We start from the raw sequence: 17,177 nt of genomic DNA on the forward strand, positions 1-17,177 counted from the left end.
TTATGCTGCTGGTGGGAGAAACTGAGGCACGTAAGAGAGTGTTTATGACCTTTCTTTAGGGAGTAACACTCACAGGCAGCACACTTCTGACCCACCACACTGTCCCTAGGAGTTTTTCAGACTTTATGGCAAAACAAAACTAAAAGAAAAGCAGGAAATCAAGCTTCTAAAAAAGCCCCACCAATGCCTGAATGGGCAGCCTCTCCTCAGAACTCTGGCTGTCTTCATGCTGAGACTTGCAATTGCTTAACAAAAGAGGAAATATTCCCATCCCAGATTCCTAAGACTGAAAGAAAAAAAATGGAAAAAGAAGCTTTTGCAGACGTGGCCTGCTATGAAAGCACCCTTGCCCAAAAATCTAAGGAAAATCTTTGTTGTATCTGTCTGTTGTTTATGTGTGTGTCTATATATGTATGTTACAAATGTATGGCATTTTACCTCCAGATGGTATAATTTCTAAAGAACTTTATTCAATTGACTTAAAGTAAGTGTTTACAAAAACTTTTATAAATGAAACTAACCCAAACATCTTTCAAGTTAAGGTGAGATGAAATAATCTTTGGTAAATGAAAGCTTGTTTAAGTTTGTTGGTTTGATTAAAATAGGCATGTCCACAGAGTTATCCGCATTGGACGTGATGCAGACATGCAGCCTTTATTCTATGTTTACTGGTCAGATAAGCTGATGTTGTCTCTATTACAAAACTGGTTAACAAAAATAATAACTTAAAATGATGGCTAATTTTGCATAACATCTCATAAAGTCTTGTAGGCAATCTAAATAATTATTGGGAACAAGTAACCAAATAGATGTGAAAAAGATGAGTGTTGGGTGAATTTTTAACAATAATTATGTGTTATGGTGTATGTACTTAAAATAGCTTCCAAAATTTCTTTGGTAACTTGAAACTTTGAAGTTTTGCTACCTTCATTTAAATGCTAAAAATTTATTAAATATCTAGATCATCTCTAAATACGAAAATATTAGACATTAATTATTAAATATAAGTTGAACTACTCTTGGCTTCTTATTACAGAAAAACTAAAAGGTGTTTCACTCTATTAGTAAACATGTCATATTTTGTTAAAAGATTGTACTATGAAGTAACATAGTTTTAGAAATTATAAAAGGTATTTATAAGTTTCCCAAGCCACAGAATGCTAACGTAAAAAAAAAAGTTTATAATTGCTTACTTCTTAGTTTTCACTAAAAATTATGGTTTCTAAGGGTTAAAGAATTCTAATTTATGTGATTAAAGCTACTAAAAATTAAGGAAAATATATGCGTATTCAAGGAATGATGTATGTTTTCCATAAAGAAGGTATAAAGAATGGAAATATTTTTGTTTGCTTTGTTAAGAAAGATAAATTTGTCCAAAGTACTAGAAGGAAAAAAAGGAAAGCATGAGACAAATTCTTAATGTAAAAGAAAGTGACAGAAGGTTGGTGAAAGTAAAACCCTGAGGAGTTTTGTATGTGGTCAAGTTGGCTAAGACTGAAATGAATCTAATTAAATAAATGAGTTTTAATATAAAAAGTAAGCTGGTACAAGAATTAGAATTTGCCTTTCTCTCTTAAAAGGGATAATTTCCTTAAACTCTTGGTCTGCTCTTGATAAAGAGGTTATAACAGGTTTTTATTTTTGAGTAAGTTTACCTTAAAGACAGGAGATCTATGTTTTGTTAAGATAATTTCCTATGTTCAAAAAGACTGGGGTCTCTCTATTAAGGTACAAGCTCCCCATAATTCATATCCTAAATGAAGTCTTTATTTTGACCTTCTTTGAGAATTTTCAGAGGGCCCCTGGGGCTTCTCAAAGAAATTTGTTCTCTCTTCCTATAAAGAGGGATGTACTCATTAGGCTTGTTTGGTATGCTAAATTGCATAGGAAGCATTGTCAAGTAAATGATGACAAACCTTTTTAGGTCATAATGTGTAAGTAAATATTATTCACTATTTTAAGCCTGCTACCTTGCTTCCAACATCACAAGAGGAAAAGATCACTACTGCATTCTATTATTTAATTGGTTTACAGATGGGTCTTACTTAAATGATAACCAAGGATGTTATCAAGCTGGATATGCTATCCAGTCTTGAGAATGCCCACTACTTTCTATTAACTCTGCTAACCCAGTAAAAGACTTCCTTCTATAGGCTCAAGAAATTGCCATAGGAAAAAAAAAAAATATATATATATATATACACACATATGTAAAGGTGGCAACAAAAAGGGGGAAACAATACTTTTGGAAACTTTCTCCCATAGTAGATCATAAAGCCTATACTCATTGTGCTATATGCCCAAGATATAATCTAGGAAAACTATTTCATAAATCACAAGGCCAATTTCTCCTTCCTAATGGACACTTTGAGCTATGACAATGGGACTTTGTCCAAATTCCATCATCTCAAGGATATAAATATATCTTGTAAGGATCTGTATGTTCTCACATTGCTTTAAGGCCTTTCCTTCAGAAGAGTGATGGCTTTAGGCAAATTATTATTGAAAAGGATAATTCTTGCTTGAGGAATTCCTACCAAGCTAATACAGTGACCGAAGAACTCATTTCACCAGACAAATAATTGAATCTATTTATAATATTTGGCCCACAATGCAGCATTTCCACTGTGCTTACCATTCCCAGTCCTCAAGAGTGATGGAAAGAACTAATGGCACAATCAAAATTCAATTGGGAAAGCTTTCAGAAGCATTTACTTTCTCATGGCCAAAAGCTTTTCTGCTAGTGTTCCTTAATCTTAGATCTACACCTTTTGGTAAACATTGACTGTCTCCTTTTGAAATAATAATAATAATAGGACAGCCTATGCAATTAGATGAGGAAATATATGAACCAACTTTGCTTAAGGGAGATATATTACATTGTTGTCAGGATCTCATTGAGATGCTTAAAAGAAATGAAAGGTTGGTAGCTGATTCTTTTCACTGAAAGCTCCCAGACCTTAAGGATCGTGGACTATAACCTGGAGAATTTATTTATCAGAAGAGGCATCAAATAAAAGGCTCTTAATAGCCCTGTTGGAAAGGACCATACCAGAATGGGAAGAAGACAGCATCTGTTGTAGACAGTTGTCCCAAGATCCCAGATCAAACCTGTATTCCCAACCTTATATCCCCTCATGTAAACCTTTGTTATGTTTAAACTGTAAGTCTATTTTATAATTGTTCCCTTTAAGGTTTCAAAACACTATCATACTTAAAGAAAGTGAATGATTTGGAACAGACCAGTCTTGAAGGCCAGGCATTTATCAGGTAGCATCTAATGGAACTCAGTGGTTGTACAGAACAAATCTCCGGCCTTGGCTACTGCTGGGTTGGCTAAAACACTGCACCTTGACTTTCTCTTGGAAGCAGGGAAGGATTCACACTGAGCTAACACCTGTTGCCAATTTCCCTCTCTTTAAGGCCAGATGGGTTCATTCAGTGTTCCACTGGTACAGCCACCAAGCGGCCATATTTGTTCCTTCTTTGGGGCTAGAAGATGTTATTATCACACATGGAAGCCATGACTAAATTTACTCAACAAGCCCTTAATGGTAGTCAAGCAGGAATAGCCATATTAAACACTAAAATGTCTTTAACGAAAAAAGTTTCCTTCAAAATAGAATGGCTTTAGATATTTTAACGGCATCCCAAGGTGGTACATATGCAATCACTCAAGCTGAATGCTGTGCTTTCAGGATAAATCTTCCAATGTGTCATCTCTGCTAAAGCACGTGAAGAAATAGGTGAATGCCTTATGCAATTCTACACCCAGTCTTGCATTGTTTGGTTGGCTCCCTTCCAGTATTGGTACCCTTTTTCGATCCAGATTTTGATTCCTACTTCTATTACTTCTTGGAATTCTTGTACTAGACATAATATTCAAACTAATTGCTGTTTTCTTTACTCAATGTTGTAAGACTGGCACACAAACTAGAGTAATGGTTGCTCGGCAACTTGAGATGGTCAACCCATCTTATAACCCTGGACAAATTTCTTTTTCTGATAAGGACTATGCCTAACGTCCTAACTAATGTTTTCAAATTTGTTGAGTTATTATCATTGTTACTGTACTTTTTCTATAATTATGAACAGTGTATACATAAGGAGTCATAGAAAAGCATGTATACAATGTTTGTGCAACAATCTAAAATTAAGTGAAAATTATATAACCTATAAAATGCTCCCTCTGTTAATATATATACCTCTATGCTTGTCCACTATATCTATTTCCCCCCAACATGGACAAATAGGTAAATAAATTAGATAAAACCCTGGCACCAACGGACAAGATGGACCAGGGCAGGCAACAACCACCCTGGCACTGAAGGACAATATTTTGATCATCAATGCTTTCTATCAAAAGATTATAGATCAAAAAGGGAAAAATGATAAACAAATGGCAAGCAATAGGATATACTTGAGGATATAAGGAAGCCATTTGTTGTAACTCTAATTCGGCCTGACTTTGTTTTTCCAAAAGGGCCTGACGTGGCTGTTGAGCATGCATTGTATATCTGCTTTAAGCATTTGCTGTGCCCCAAAGACAAGAACAAATGCCCTTAAGATAAAGGTGCAACTTCCCCCCACACTGACATTTCCTTAAGGATAATCATCTCTCCCCAGGCTAGGAAGTGATTGCTGCACCCACCCTGTGACCACCCAACTCAAGATGGCAGACCTACTACCTGCTGTGTGAATTGCTGTGCTGGCTAGGCAATCTCATGACTATTGTAAAAGGGACATTCCTATCATACGTGATGGATGATCTTTGTTCCAAGAGGGTATACAACCACTCTGTACACCCCACTGCTTTGGTGCCCTTCCTTCCTTCGGGAAGGAAGGCCCCAGGCTAGGCTAGTCCTCAGATCTGGCTCATAATAAACTTACCCCAATTTTGATTTATAGATTGGTTATAGATTATTTTCACTGACAATTTCTTACTCTAACAAACTGACCTTCTGATATTTATGCATCAGTCGTACAAATTTGGCCACAGTGCTGAGTTTTTCTTCAGGGTTCCACTGTCTTTTCTTTCGGAATATATCTCTTCCTCCACGAGCTGTGTAAGTCAAGACTTCTAATTCCCCATTTTACAGATAAAGAGAACGAGGACCACAGGGGGTGAAGTGCTAGCAACACAGCTCAGGAATAAAGGAAAGAAGCTAACAGGTGTCAGGTCCTGAGCTACAGGTACTTACATACATTGTCTCATTTAATTACAGATAAAATTATGGAACTCTCTCCTGGGAACCAATATCCACTGCCTGCCAGTACATCATGACTGAATATCTTTAAGGCATTAGACTAGCGACAATATATCTAGTTTGATATTATATTTAATACCAAGCAAGATTTCTTGCTTTGGTAGTTGAGTGTGTAAACTCAATTTTACTAAAATGGAAACTAAAACCACCATGAGCCTCTGCCTTTGGAGGTGGCGGTTGAGGCAGTGTGGTTTACACACAGTAGGTGCTGCTGGGAAGCTGGCTTGCCTCTGACACTGTACAGTGGTAGAAGGTTTTCTGCTTTCCTCCCCCACTCTCTGCAGCATCACACACCCCTCATGGGTCCAGGGCATCTTTCACCAGCGATCTCCACCTCTTAACCTGCCCTGCAGCGGTTCAGGCCAGAAGGCAAACCCCTTCGGACAATGTTCCCACTCCAGTCCCAGACCCCAATTCCCTCAAGTACTGAATAAAAAAAAATACCTACCCCAGAGCTGTATTAATATTTTTCAGATCAAGTATTCTCTTCTTCAGAGACTCTATTTCATTATTCATCCTTGAAATTTTCATTTGTAATTGATTTATCTCAAAAAGGTTTAATCTGCGAGCATCTCTGACACATTCTTAAAAGTAAGTGGAAATGTTACTAAATTATTTGAGAAACAGCACAATTGTAGATACTGATTTTTCAAATCACGAACAATTATGACTTTTGGGGAAGTATTCTTTTAATTATGCTCCTGTATCTGACACCTCTTACTCTCCCCTTTGGACCCTCTCAATCTTACCTCTCCATCATTTCCCTTGTTGCTGCTGTGGTGACCAGCTTTCTAAGGGCTCTCAACAACTTCAGGCTATGCAGTCTGACAGCATCCGATTCCTGCCTGTTCTATCCACCTCTCACCTCCTGTCTAGGACTTCCCTGTTGCCTCTGCCACGGGACTTCTTTAGACACCCACACCCATGCACGTGTCACACAAAGTGTGGGAGGGGGGGCAGCCACTGGACCAGTGACAGACAGAAGCCAGTGCCTGGATGGTCCTGAGAAGACATAACACTGTGTCTTGGGAGCATATTCTCATACTTAACTAGTTGCACTTGGCAGCAGTCAACATCACATGCACCCCACATTAGCTCTCCTGCTCCCTACTTTGGTCTCCTTATCCCAGCCTCCTCCTCTTTGGATTGTACTCCCTAATAAAATAATAGTGCCAAAGCCATTGCCTCTGGCTCTGCTTTCTGGGGGACCCAGAGTTAAAGAACTAATTATTCAGAGCTGGCCCAGTGACGTAATGGTTAAGTTCACGTGCTCTGCTTTAGTGGCCTGGGGTTCGCAGGTTCAGATCCTGGGTGCAGACCTACACATTGCTCATCAGGCCATTCTGTGGTGGTGTCCTACACACAAAATGAGGAAGATTGGCACAGATGTTAGCTCAGCGACAATCTTCCTCAAGTAAAAAAAGAGGAAGATTGGCAACAGATGTTAGCTCAGGGCCAATCTGCTCACCAAAAAAAAAAAAAAAGAAACTAATCATTCATCAGTAAATAGCAAATCAGTGTAATCACACAAGACTTCAAGGATTACCTTAGTGCATGATAGACAGGTGGTAAAAATGCAGGAATTTTTTAACACTGCTGTTTAGAAAGGTACCAGACTACCCATTTCTACACAACAAATACCCAAGAAACTAGCTGATAGCTCCCCTGAGAGAGCTAGGTTATTTTTTCTAGACTACTAGCTAAATTTGCTCTTTCTGGCAGAGCTTCTTCAACTTTGTCTCAAATGTGCCTATGCATTCCCTGGGGATGCTGCTGAAACATGGATTCTGATGCAGTAGGTCTGGGGTGAGCCTAGAGGTTCTGCACTTTGTAATGAGCTCTCAGGTGATGCTGACATTGCTGATGCAAGAACCATACTTTGAGTAGCACAGTTTTATATCATAAGGCCAACTACATTTACTTGGTTAAGTATTCAGTGTGTATCTAGGACCTTATAAGCTAGCATGGTATTTCTTTTTCCTTCTAAAATATTTTCCCTGACTATAAAAGTAACCCAATCTGGAAACTAAAGAAAAGCAATCAAAGAAAATAAAACAAAAAACATTCTTAATTCTGCCTTTGGCACAGATTCTTCTAAGTCTTATTCTTCCTCTGCACAAAGAGTTTGCTGTATTTTCCCTGCCAAACCAGACTAACACCAGGCGTATTGTTTTATAACCAACCATATCAGTCAGGGTCTAATTAGGACATAGAAATCTCATAGTAAATTGAATAGGGAAATTTTAATATAAAGAATTAGTAACTATAACAGAGGATTCATGTAATGAGAGGATGAATAGTAAGAAAGCAAAGAGAAGTCTAAAGAATTCAGGAATAGCAGGCATGAGGAGCAGCCACTGTCTCTAGGGCTGAGAAAGAGTGCCCCCGAGGAAGCAGCACCTCCAGACCCGAGATCTAGACCTCACTGGAGAGGGCTATGGTTCACTGCATGGCAGAGAAGTTCATGAAATCCTGGGCTGGCAGAACGTGCTAGAAATCTGTCTTCTGGGATATTGGAGGAACCTGTCCACAGGGAGGTGCCATACTTCAAAACTCACTGCAAAACCACCCAAAAGATGCTGGAGAACTGTTCAGAGGGAGGTGCCTCCCTGGTAGCAGTGTGGCTGGTAGTGTGAAGCTGCATAAGGGGTACTGGAGGGAGCTGCTGGAGACTGCTGCACGCTGCAGGACCCTGGCGCAGAGAAGCTGTGTGCACTGCAAGAGTTTGCCAAGCTAGGCACACTGGGACCAGGAAGAGTACCCCTTTTTCCTACATTGTTCCTCCAGTGCCTTCTACTGACAATGCATAATATTGTGCCAGCTAGTAAAGGGGAAAATTTACAGGGCCCAGCTCCCTTATCACAGAGCAGACAAAGAAGGTAGATTTGGAGCTGCAAGGCAAGACATGGATAACCAGAGCATCCACTTAGAAAATGTTATTTAACTTATTTAGACCACTGTTTTAGGTTGGACTTCCTGGGAAATAGACTCTAAAATCTGTGTATAGGAAATGTATTGTGTAGTGCTCTCAGGAATATCACCTCTGAGGAAATAACTGAAGCAGGGTTGGGCAGAGAGAGGTTAAATGGTAATGAGCCTTGGAGCTGTGACGACACTTTCGAGTTATTCTACATCTAGGAGAGGGAGGCAGATCTTTGTACCCTCACAGTGGCCAATCGCTGAGTGTGGGTGGCACCTGGGGAGGGGATGTAACCTGGAGTGCAGCCTTCCTCTTTTGTCCAGGGCAATCCTTGCAGAGAAAGAGAGCTGTGGCCTCAGCCAACACTCCTCGCAGCTGGGGAAAGAAGGTGGACCCTTACCTTGCATCAAATACAAAATTTAATGGATCAAAATGGATCAAAGACCCACATGTAAGAGCTAAGACTATAAAATTCTTAGAAGAAAACATAGGGGGAAAGCTTCATGACACTGGCTTTGGCGATGATATCTTAGATATGACACCAAAAGCACAGGCAACAAAAGAAAAATAGATAAACTGGACAACATCAAAATTAAAAACTCTTGTGCATCAAAAATCATCATCAACAGAGTGAAAAGGCAACCCACGGAACAGGACAAAATATTTGCAAATCATATATCTGATAAGAGGTTAACATTCAGAATATATAAAGAATTCCACAACTCAATAACAACAAAAGATATAAAGAATTCCACAACTCAATAACAACAAAAGAAACAACCTGATTAAAAGATGGGCAAAGAACCTGAATAGACATTTCTCCAAAGGAGATATACAGATGGCCAATAAGCACACGAAAAGATGCTCAACATCATCTTTTCCCTAACATGATCGTTAGGGAAATGCAAATCAAAATCACAATGAGATAACAATTCACACCCATTAGGATGGCTATTACGTAAAAAACCAAAAACAGAAAATAACAAGTGTTGACAAGAATGTGGAGAAACTGGAACCCTCATGCGTGATGGGTGGAAATGTAAAACGGTGCAGCCACTGTGGAATACAGTATGGCAGTTTCTTAAGAAATTAAATGTCAAATTACCTTATTACTATACAATCCAGCAATTCCCTTCTGCACATATACCCCGCAAAATTGGAAGCAGGGACTTGACTAGATACTTGCACATCCATGTTTATAACAGCATTGTTCACAATAGCCAAAAGGTGGGAGCAACCACAGGTCCACCAATGGATGAATGAATAAAGCAAGCATGATATACATACATACAGTGGAATATTGTTCAACCTTAAAAAGAAAGGAAATTCTGACGTGTACCACAACACAGATGAACATTGAAGACACGCCAAGTGAAATAAGTCAGTCACAAAAGGAAAAATATTGTATGATTCTACTTATATGAGGTAGCTATAGTAGCCACACTCATAGAGACGGAAAGACAAAAAATGCCGGTTTAGGCCAGTCAAGCTGCCTAATTTAATTGAATAAATATCAATCTGAAATGCACTGATCTATATATCTTTAGTCTATTTAGAAACTAAATTATATAAATTCAAGTTTTATATACATTATTTCCACTTAAAATGTCAGGGACAATTATTACGGATCTCACTATGTTTGTGTTGTATACTCTTTCTAGCTATATTTTGACATGAAATAACTATTAAACTCACCTTGTTACAAGTATTTGGCTCTATTTCCTTATAAGATAAACTACATTTCTCTAGTTGATAACCTCAAAAGTACCTTCGAATTCTCCACGGACGCTATAAGGGAGAGTTTCCAATAGATAGTACAGTCTGCTGAGCTCCATGCTTTCAATTTCCAGACGATCAATTGTAGATTTTCTCATTTCTTCCTGAAAATTTAAATTATATATTTAAAAAGTTAAGACATTATAATAAGATTGAGCTCCTAAACAATGCTTTCAGAGATCAAATTTTGATTTTCAGTAAACACCTTTTGTTATTATTTTTATCTGGAATAGACAGTGGGAAAAGTACCTACTCTACAGTCAGTTTTTAAGGTGTTATTGTTCATTTATCCTTCTATTTCTGCTGATTTTCTCCTACTCAGAAGTCATCTTTCCCTATGTTCATGTGTTTGTTGTATGCAGTTTCAATCAATTTAAAAGGAAAGACTCCAAAAAAAGGGTAACATTGAGAAAGAAAGCTACTTAATTAAAAAATAGAAAGTGCCTGTAGAAATATGCTTAGGTATATTTCTATAAAGAGAAATATACCTAAGAGATATATAGAGATATAGAAAGAGAACAGTGGTCCTCTTACACACACTGACAAATCCAAACAAATAGTCTGGTGGGGCTATTACTATTATTATTATTATTATTATTATTATTATTATTATTGGCGGGGCTATTTCAAAACAGGAAAAAACCTTCAAAAATCCGTTAGTGAAAAAAACAGATAAATCATCTTTTAAATAAATGGTCGTGTTGGCTATAGTTATTTTACGACCTGAGAAATTGCCATTATATTTTATGAATAATGAAAAGCAGATTACACAATTGTATATGTAGGATGATCATTTTTCTGTAAAAAATAAAATTCACTCCCGGCAGCATCTATACACTGCAGTGGGGAGGTCAGTCATCAAAGAATTAATTGTGATTATTTTAGGGCACTGGAATCATGGTGGTTTTTACTTTCTTCCTTTTGCTTCTCTATTTTTTTCTAAATTTTCCAGAGTAAACAAGCAATGCTTTTATAATAACAAAAATTTGTTACTTTAAAAAATGGGGGGCCAGCCCAGTGGGGCAGCAGTTAAGTTCGCATGTTCTGTTTCGATGGCCTGGGGTTCGCTGATTCGCACCCCAGGTGTGGACCTACACACCACTTAGCAAGCCATGCTGTGGCAGGCATCCCACATAAACTGGAGGAAGATGGACATGGGTGTTAGCTCAGGGCCAGTCTTCCTCAGCAAAAAGAGGAGGATTGGAGGCAGACGTTAGCTCAGGGCTAATCTTCCTCAAAAGAAAAAAAAAGGAAGGATTTATCTTTATTTAAAAGATTTCACAGCTCAGATATTAAATGGGGACACACTAGATGCTTCTATAAGCCACAATAAATATTTTGACCCCTTTAAATCCTCAAGAAAAACAACTAAAAGAACAAAGCAGACAAAAGGTTTCCAGAGTACCACAGTGCAGTACGACACACCCACTCTCAGTGTTTACATGTGTATTTACTTAAGTGGGACTACAAAGTATAATTCTGTAGTATACATACACAACTATATGAATTACATAAAAATATAATTACAAAGTAATGAGATGAACTTTTTATCAGTAGTCTGTAGACAAACTCATTTACTTGACGGCCACATTTCTACATTTTTAGATATTTGATATGTAGTAGATTCTTAATATTTTTAAATCAAATGAAGAGACTTACCATTCTGACCTGCCCGGGAAGCATTGTAAACATTATCCAGGGCCAACTTTAACTATTTCTTTGATGGGACCGAGTTAGTATAACTGAAAGAGTTTCTGTCTGTTTTCACTGAACATCATGGTCTACTTCTGGGAATAGGCGCCAAATAGTCTTTCATCAGTTACGTAAGGAATTGCTTATAGAGAACTGAGTAAATTGGTACCCTGAGTGCAACTTATTCCAGAGGTTGGTTTGTTTTAAGCAAGGTTTACATATTGGTGTGCCAAGCATTTGCCCATGTGGCCCACCCCTTAACTGAGCTCCATCATCAGCAGAATCCATCTCCTAAGCAGGCTGCCCTCATCCATAGCACAGGTCCTTAATTCTGTGTCCTGTGTGGAAAATCGAGCAACAACCTGCAGTTGATCGACACTACTGCCAACGCTTAGTAAACTGAGACAAAAATTTTTTTCATTCAGAGTAAATATTTTCCCTATTCATCTATTACAGTACCTTGAACAGAGCTGGTGCTAAGTTAAAGTTTGATGAAGAAATAAGTGGAAGATTGAAAAAATAGCTCTTATAGAAAATACAATACCAATTTCTTAACAGCGAAAGCAATGTCCTTAAGAAAGGTCCTAGCTTCTTCGTTGCATTTAAAATAGTCACTTTGCAATGATTTTTCTAAAAAAAAACCAAAAAAAATAGAAATTAAGATCTTTTATTTATCAGTCCAAATCCTATTTAACCCTTTAAAATCTAGCTAGCTCAAATGCTTACTCAGTTAGAAATTACACTTTCTATCTCTGAATTTCTACATTACTCAATATGAATCTCTTTTGTGCTTGCTATTTCCTATTTCCTAGTACTCTAATTTAGGTATATATTTTAAGCTCCTTGAGGAAAACTCCTCTTAAGATTCCATCTTTGCATCTTTCATGAAAGAAGGAAGGGATCTGTATAGGATAGGACAAAAAATTCAATAAATATTTATGAAAGGGATAAATATAACATGCCTATAACATAGGTTTGTTTTCATGTATTTATATCCCAAATATAATATTTTACCAAAAACTACACATTTAACTAACTGTTTAATTTTTACTTCTATGCCAATATTTTAATGATGGCATGAGAGTAAATATTGGTAAAACTGGTAGGTGTGAGGCAGAGCGTTTCCAACCCTTTTTGCTCACTCACATGCTGTCAGAAGTCTCCTTTTTTCTCTCACCCTGTGAGTAGGAGGCACATGAGATGAGAGGCTTGGGAAACCTTAGCAAAAGTAATGAAGACAAGATACATAGAGAATGGGGAGAAGGAAGGAAACAGAAGGGATAAAGGAAGACGAGAGAGAACAGAGGAAGTTCTACTTACCTTGGCTCTGTCATCACTGCATCATACGGATCTGTCTAAACGGATTTCAGGCCTCCATCCTCATGTGTGGGATGAGTCTGACGTGACTGATGTTTTACATGAGTTATCTAAGTTGCTTCTTATAACTTTTTAATGATTCCCATTTCACAGGTAAGAAATCTATGACTTCTGAGGTCATGCCATATGCTCAGTGTCACAGAGCCCATCACTGATAGAGTCTGGATTCAAACACAAGTCGTATGACTCCAGAGTCCACACCCTCACTGTCCATACTCATCCCTAGGAAGAGTAAATACCAACTTCTGCCCTTAGTGCCAGGGAAGTTGGATTCTCTTAATGAACTAAGCTCTCAAACCAAGTGGAAATCAGTTACTGAGTTTGCAAGCAAGTGTGTGTTCAGGAGGGACAGGCATCACCTGCTAGTCCTTCCATTTCTTCCAGGGAATGAAGGCGCACAAGCTTGTTCCACTTGCAGATGGGCTGTAGAGCTACATCTTTTATAACTCACACCAGGTTCAGAGGCTTAATGAAGCTTCTTCCCACAAAAAACTTTCTTAGGGTCCAGAAAGTATTAGCAGAAAAAATATTTGTGCAGAAGTACTAGGGTTGAATGGACCTGATGGTCTAGAGATCAAGCATGAAGAGAGTTCAAGACCCTGGCTTTGTGGTTGGCAATGACCTTGGACAGCTTTAGCTCTCTTCAGTGGTTAACTCTCTTCATGACAAGACTTGTCGAAGCCTATCTTATAAGAACTGTGAAGTTAAATTAGTTCATACAAGAAGGAAAAAAGAAGCTACCTCAAACTAACAGTAACATTACAACAGAAATCCATATGATCACCTTGGAGCGATGAGATGATGCTTTGTTGATTGTTTGGTCTAAACGGTGTCTGAGCTGAACAAGAAATGCCCTTTCTTGGATCGTGTCCTACCTTAAACTGAGGACCCTTGATTACAGGTTCAGCTTTTGAGCGGAAGAAGTATTTTAACCTGGCCCATCCGAGGTCATTATCTGTTTGCATCGCCTGAACATCCTTCTCTATCTAATTTTCCTTGCCTAATACAACAGGAGCTTCTTATACATTCCCTTTCTTGTTTGCCTGTAAATTCTCCAGTTTGCCATGGCAAAATATGTTGGAGGAAATTCACTTGTAAAAGAAAGGCAAGAAGGGAGAAGTTGAAATTGGATACCTAATCCAAATGCAGGTGGGCCCTCCAGTCTGAGGCAAACGGCATGGCCTGGGAGTCTACGATTTATCCGGAATCTGTCTCCAGCTACTAGTGTGAGCTGGCTGAGTCACTCCAGTGTCACTACAGCAGACCAGCTCTGCCCTGGGTCCCACCCCGCTGCCTCTCTCCCCTCCAAGGAGCCGAGGAAGACGATGCCCTAACCAGGATGCTCTGGGTTCCGGGAGGAGGGTTCCCACTGTGGGTTCCCGCTGAGCGCCGCCTAGACACCACCTCCGAGGGGACGTCCCTCCCGGCGCCCGCGGCCTCTCACCCACAACAGAGAGCTGCTCCAGGGCGGCGGCCGCGACCGAGGAGCCCAGGGTTGGGGGGAAGGTGCATAGCTCCAGGGAGGGGCCGGTGGAGACGGCTGCCGCCCGCACCGACTTCTCGCGGAGTCCCAGCTCTGCGGACCAGGAGCTCAGGGCCATCTTGCTGCTCCTGCGCGGCGCCTACCGGGCTAGAGCCCAGGACTGCCGGTTGCCACGGGCAACGAGGACGCCGGGGCGCAAGCTAGTGGCCGCACCTGGGTGGGTGCCTCCTCTGTTCTCTAACTGTATCCACAATTATTAAGCGATCCTGGAAGGATGAGTCCCTCTTTAGCCTTTCCTCCTATTTCCAATTTTTTAGTTCAGGCCTTGTATCTTTCTCGTGGACCATTGGAATCATGATGATCGCTTTTGAACTCTACTCTGTGCCAGGCACTACAGGAGGAGCTTTATAGAGCTCCTTGATCTTCACAGTTGCTTTGCGAGTCAGGTTCTTTTATTATCTCCACTTTTACAGACAAGGAAACTGAGGCAGGGATGACTAAGTGAGCTGCCCAGGGTTACAAGAGAATAATTTAGGATTTAAAAGTGGAGTCTGTATAAATCTACTACAGTACAAAACCCGTCTCTGTATTCTTTTAGAATTTTCCCTGTATCTGCTCTATCACTGAGCACATTTTACCTTGAATCCGTGATTTTCCCCTGTCTTCCCATCAGACTTTGAGCTCGTTGAAGGCAGGGATATTATTTATTTTTTCCTGCGTCTCCAAAATCCAGCCCAGCATCAGGCTAGTTCCCCTTTCCTCTGGCTGGATAGAGAGCAGCAAAGATGCTTTAACCCTCCCCTTCTTTACAGATGGAAAACTGAAATCAGAGTGACAATAATAATGGTAACAGCTATCATTTGTTGAATGCTTTCTATGGTCCAGGCACTGTTCTAAGTACTTTACCTACAGTAACCCATTTAACACTCATAACAGTCTTTTGAGATAGGTTTTATTTCCCACTTTGCAAATGAGGCCCAGTGAAGCTTCTAGCATTGGATAGAAAGGGTGTCTTTGTTCTTCCCCATTGTGTACTGGTAGGATCTCCCCCATTTAAGCCTTCTCGTTGGCTTTGTGCCTAGGTCTGGAAGATGGCTATACATTTGACAAACAAATGGCAAGCAATAAGATATACTGGAGTATATGAGGAAGCCATTTGGTGTAAATCTAATTTTGCCTGATGTTGTTTTTCCAAAAAGGCCTGATGTGGCTGTTGAGCATGCGTCATATATCTGCGTTAAGCATTTGCTATGTCCCAAAGACAAGAACAAATGGATTTAAGATAAAGACTCAACTTCCCCCACATTGGCATTTCCTTAAGGATAAGCATCTCTCCCTAGGCTAGGAATTGATTACTGCACCCACCCTGTGACCACCCAGCTCAAGACAACAGACCTGCTTCCTGCTGTGTCCACTGAGACAGCAGACCTACTACCTGCTGTGTCCATCAGTCACTGTGCTGACAGAGCAATCTCGTGACCATTGTAAGAGAGACGTTTCAATCATATGTGATACATGCTCTTTGACGGTATATAACCACTCTGTACACCCCACTGGTTTGGTGCCCTTCCTTCCTCAAGGAAGGCAGGCCCTGGGCTAGGCTAGTCCTCAGATCTGGCTCATAATAAGCTCACCCCAATTTCATTTATAGATTGGTTATGGATTATTTTCGCCAACACATTAGACAAAGATTCCCCATCCCTTGGGTTTCTCACGGATTCTAAAGTGCCTGTCTCATGGTCAGGCTGCGATTCTCAGCTACAGGGACTCCATCACACAGTCATTTGTGGGAAGATGGCAGGAGGAGCACGTCCCCAAGGTAATTCCAGTTTGTTAGAGCAGCAAACAGATGGATTAATGCCCCTGATGGAGTTATGCCAAACAAGAAAAGCAAGGCACCTCCGAGGAAGGGCAGGCCATGTCTGTGTTAGTAATAACACCCGAGTAAGAGGCCTCCTTCTCAACTTTCTCTCTTGACAACTTGTTTTTATCCACCATCAGCAATTTCTTGGGGTTTACAGATTTGGGTTGAATACTGATTGCTTCATTTGCTAGTGGGTTTAGATTGGCTTGAGTAGTTAAACTCCTAGTCTCCATTCTTCATCTGTAAAATGAGATTTTACATGCTGGGATTATGAAGATTAAGCAGAATAACAACATGCTTATCACAGAGCATGTACTATTTCTCATCTTTTCCTTCTACTAAATGGAAAATAAAAAGCATTTCTTCTGAAATACACATGCTAATGTCCTTTCTGACATTCTAGCCTTCCTTAAATCTCTTGGTCATTCAACCTTTAGTGAAAATTACTGTAATTAAGTCAACAGTCACTACCCAGAGGTGGGAAACTGGTTTTATTTCCATGTCATTTCTACTGGGTGGCAATGACTGCCCGAGTGCTCAGTTAGGGAGGCTGAATCTTGGCACAGAAGGAAAGAAGTCTGCCAGGGCACCAGAAGAAGGCATGGCCACATGTGCGTCTGCACCAGACTCATGGGTTCACGTGTTTGTTGTGCCTGCTGTGTGCTGGGCATTGTGCTGGGCACTGAGCACACATAAAAGAGACCTGCAGGTGGCGCTGGGGAAAGCCTCCTTGAGGAAGAGACCTGAGCTGTAAGGACCCAGCCTTCTCCTGTTACTCTCTTAGTGAAGGGGAAAAAG

At 39.9% G+C, this 17,177-nt stretch overlaps 1 protein-coding gene across 1 annotated transcript in view; it reads right to left on the reverse strand.

Annotated features, from left to right (window-relative positions):
- The window catches only part of CCDC175 (coiled-coil domain containing 175), a 67,548-nt gene extending 52,915 nt beyond the window's left edge, over positions 1-14,633 (reverse strand). The window contains exons 1-4 of the mRNA XM_070513709.1: positions 14,477-14,633; positions 12,200-12,285; positions 9,956-10,067; positions 5,716-5,851 (exon numbers count right to left, since the gene is read on the reverse strand). Coding sequence (XP_070369810.1) covers positions 5,716-5,851; positions 9,956-10,067; positions 12,200-12,285; positions 14,477-14,633 — 491 coding nt within the window. The remainder of the gene's footprint in view (positions 1-5,715; positions 5,852-9,955; positions 10,068-12,199; positions 12,286-14,476) is intronic.
- Between the last annotated feature and the right edge of the window lie 2,544 nt (positions 14,634-17,177).

Source organism: Equus asinus, chromosome 7, assembly GCF_041296235.1.
Source record: "Equus asinus isolate D_3611 breed Donkey chromosome 7, EquAss-T2T_v2, whole genome shotgun sequence".
NCBI classification, from domain to species: domain Eukaryota; kingdom Metazoa; phylum Chordata; class Mammalia; order Perissodactyla; family Equidae; genus Equus; species Equus asinus.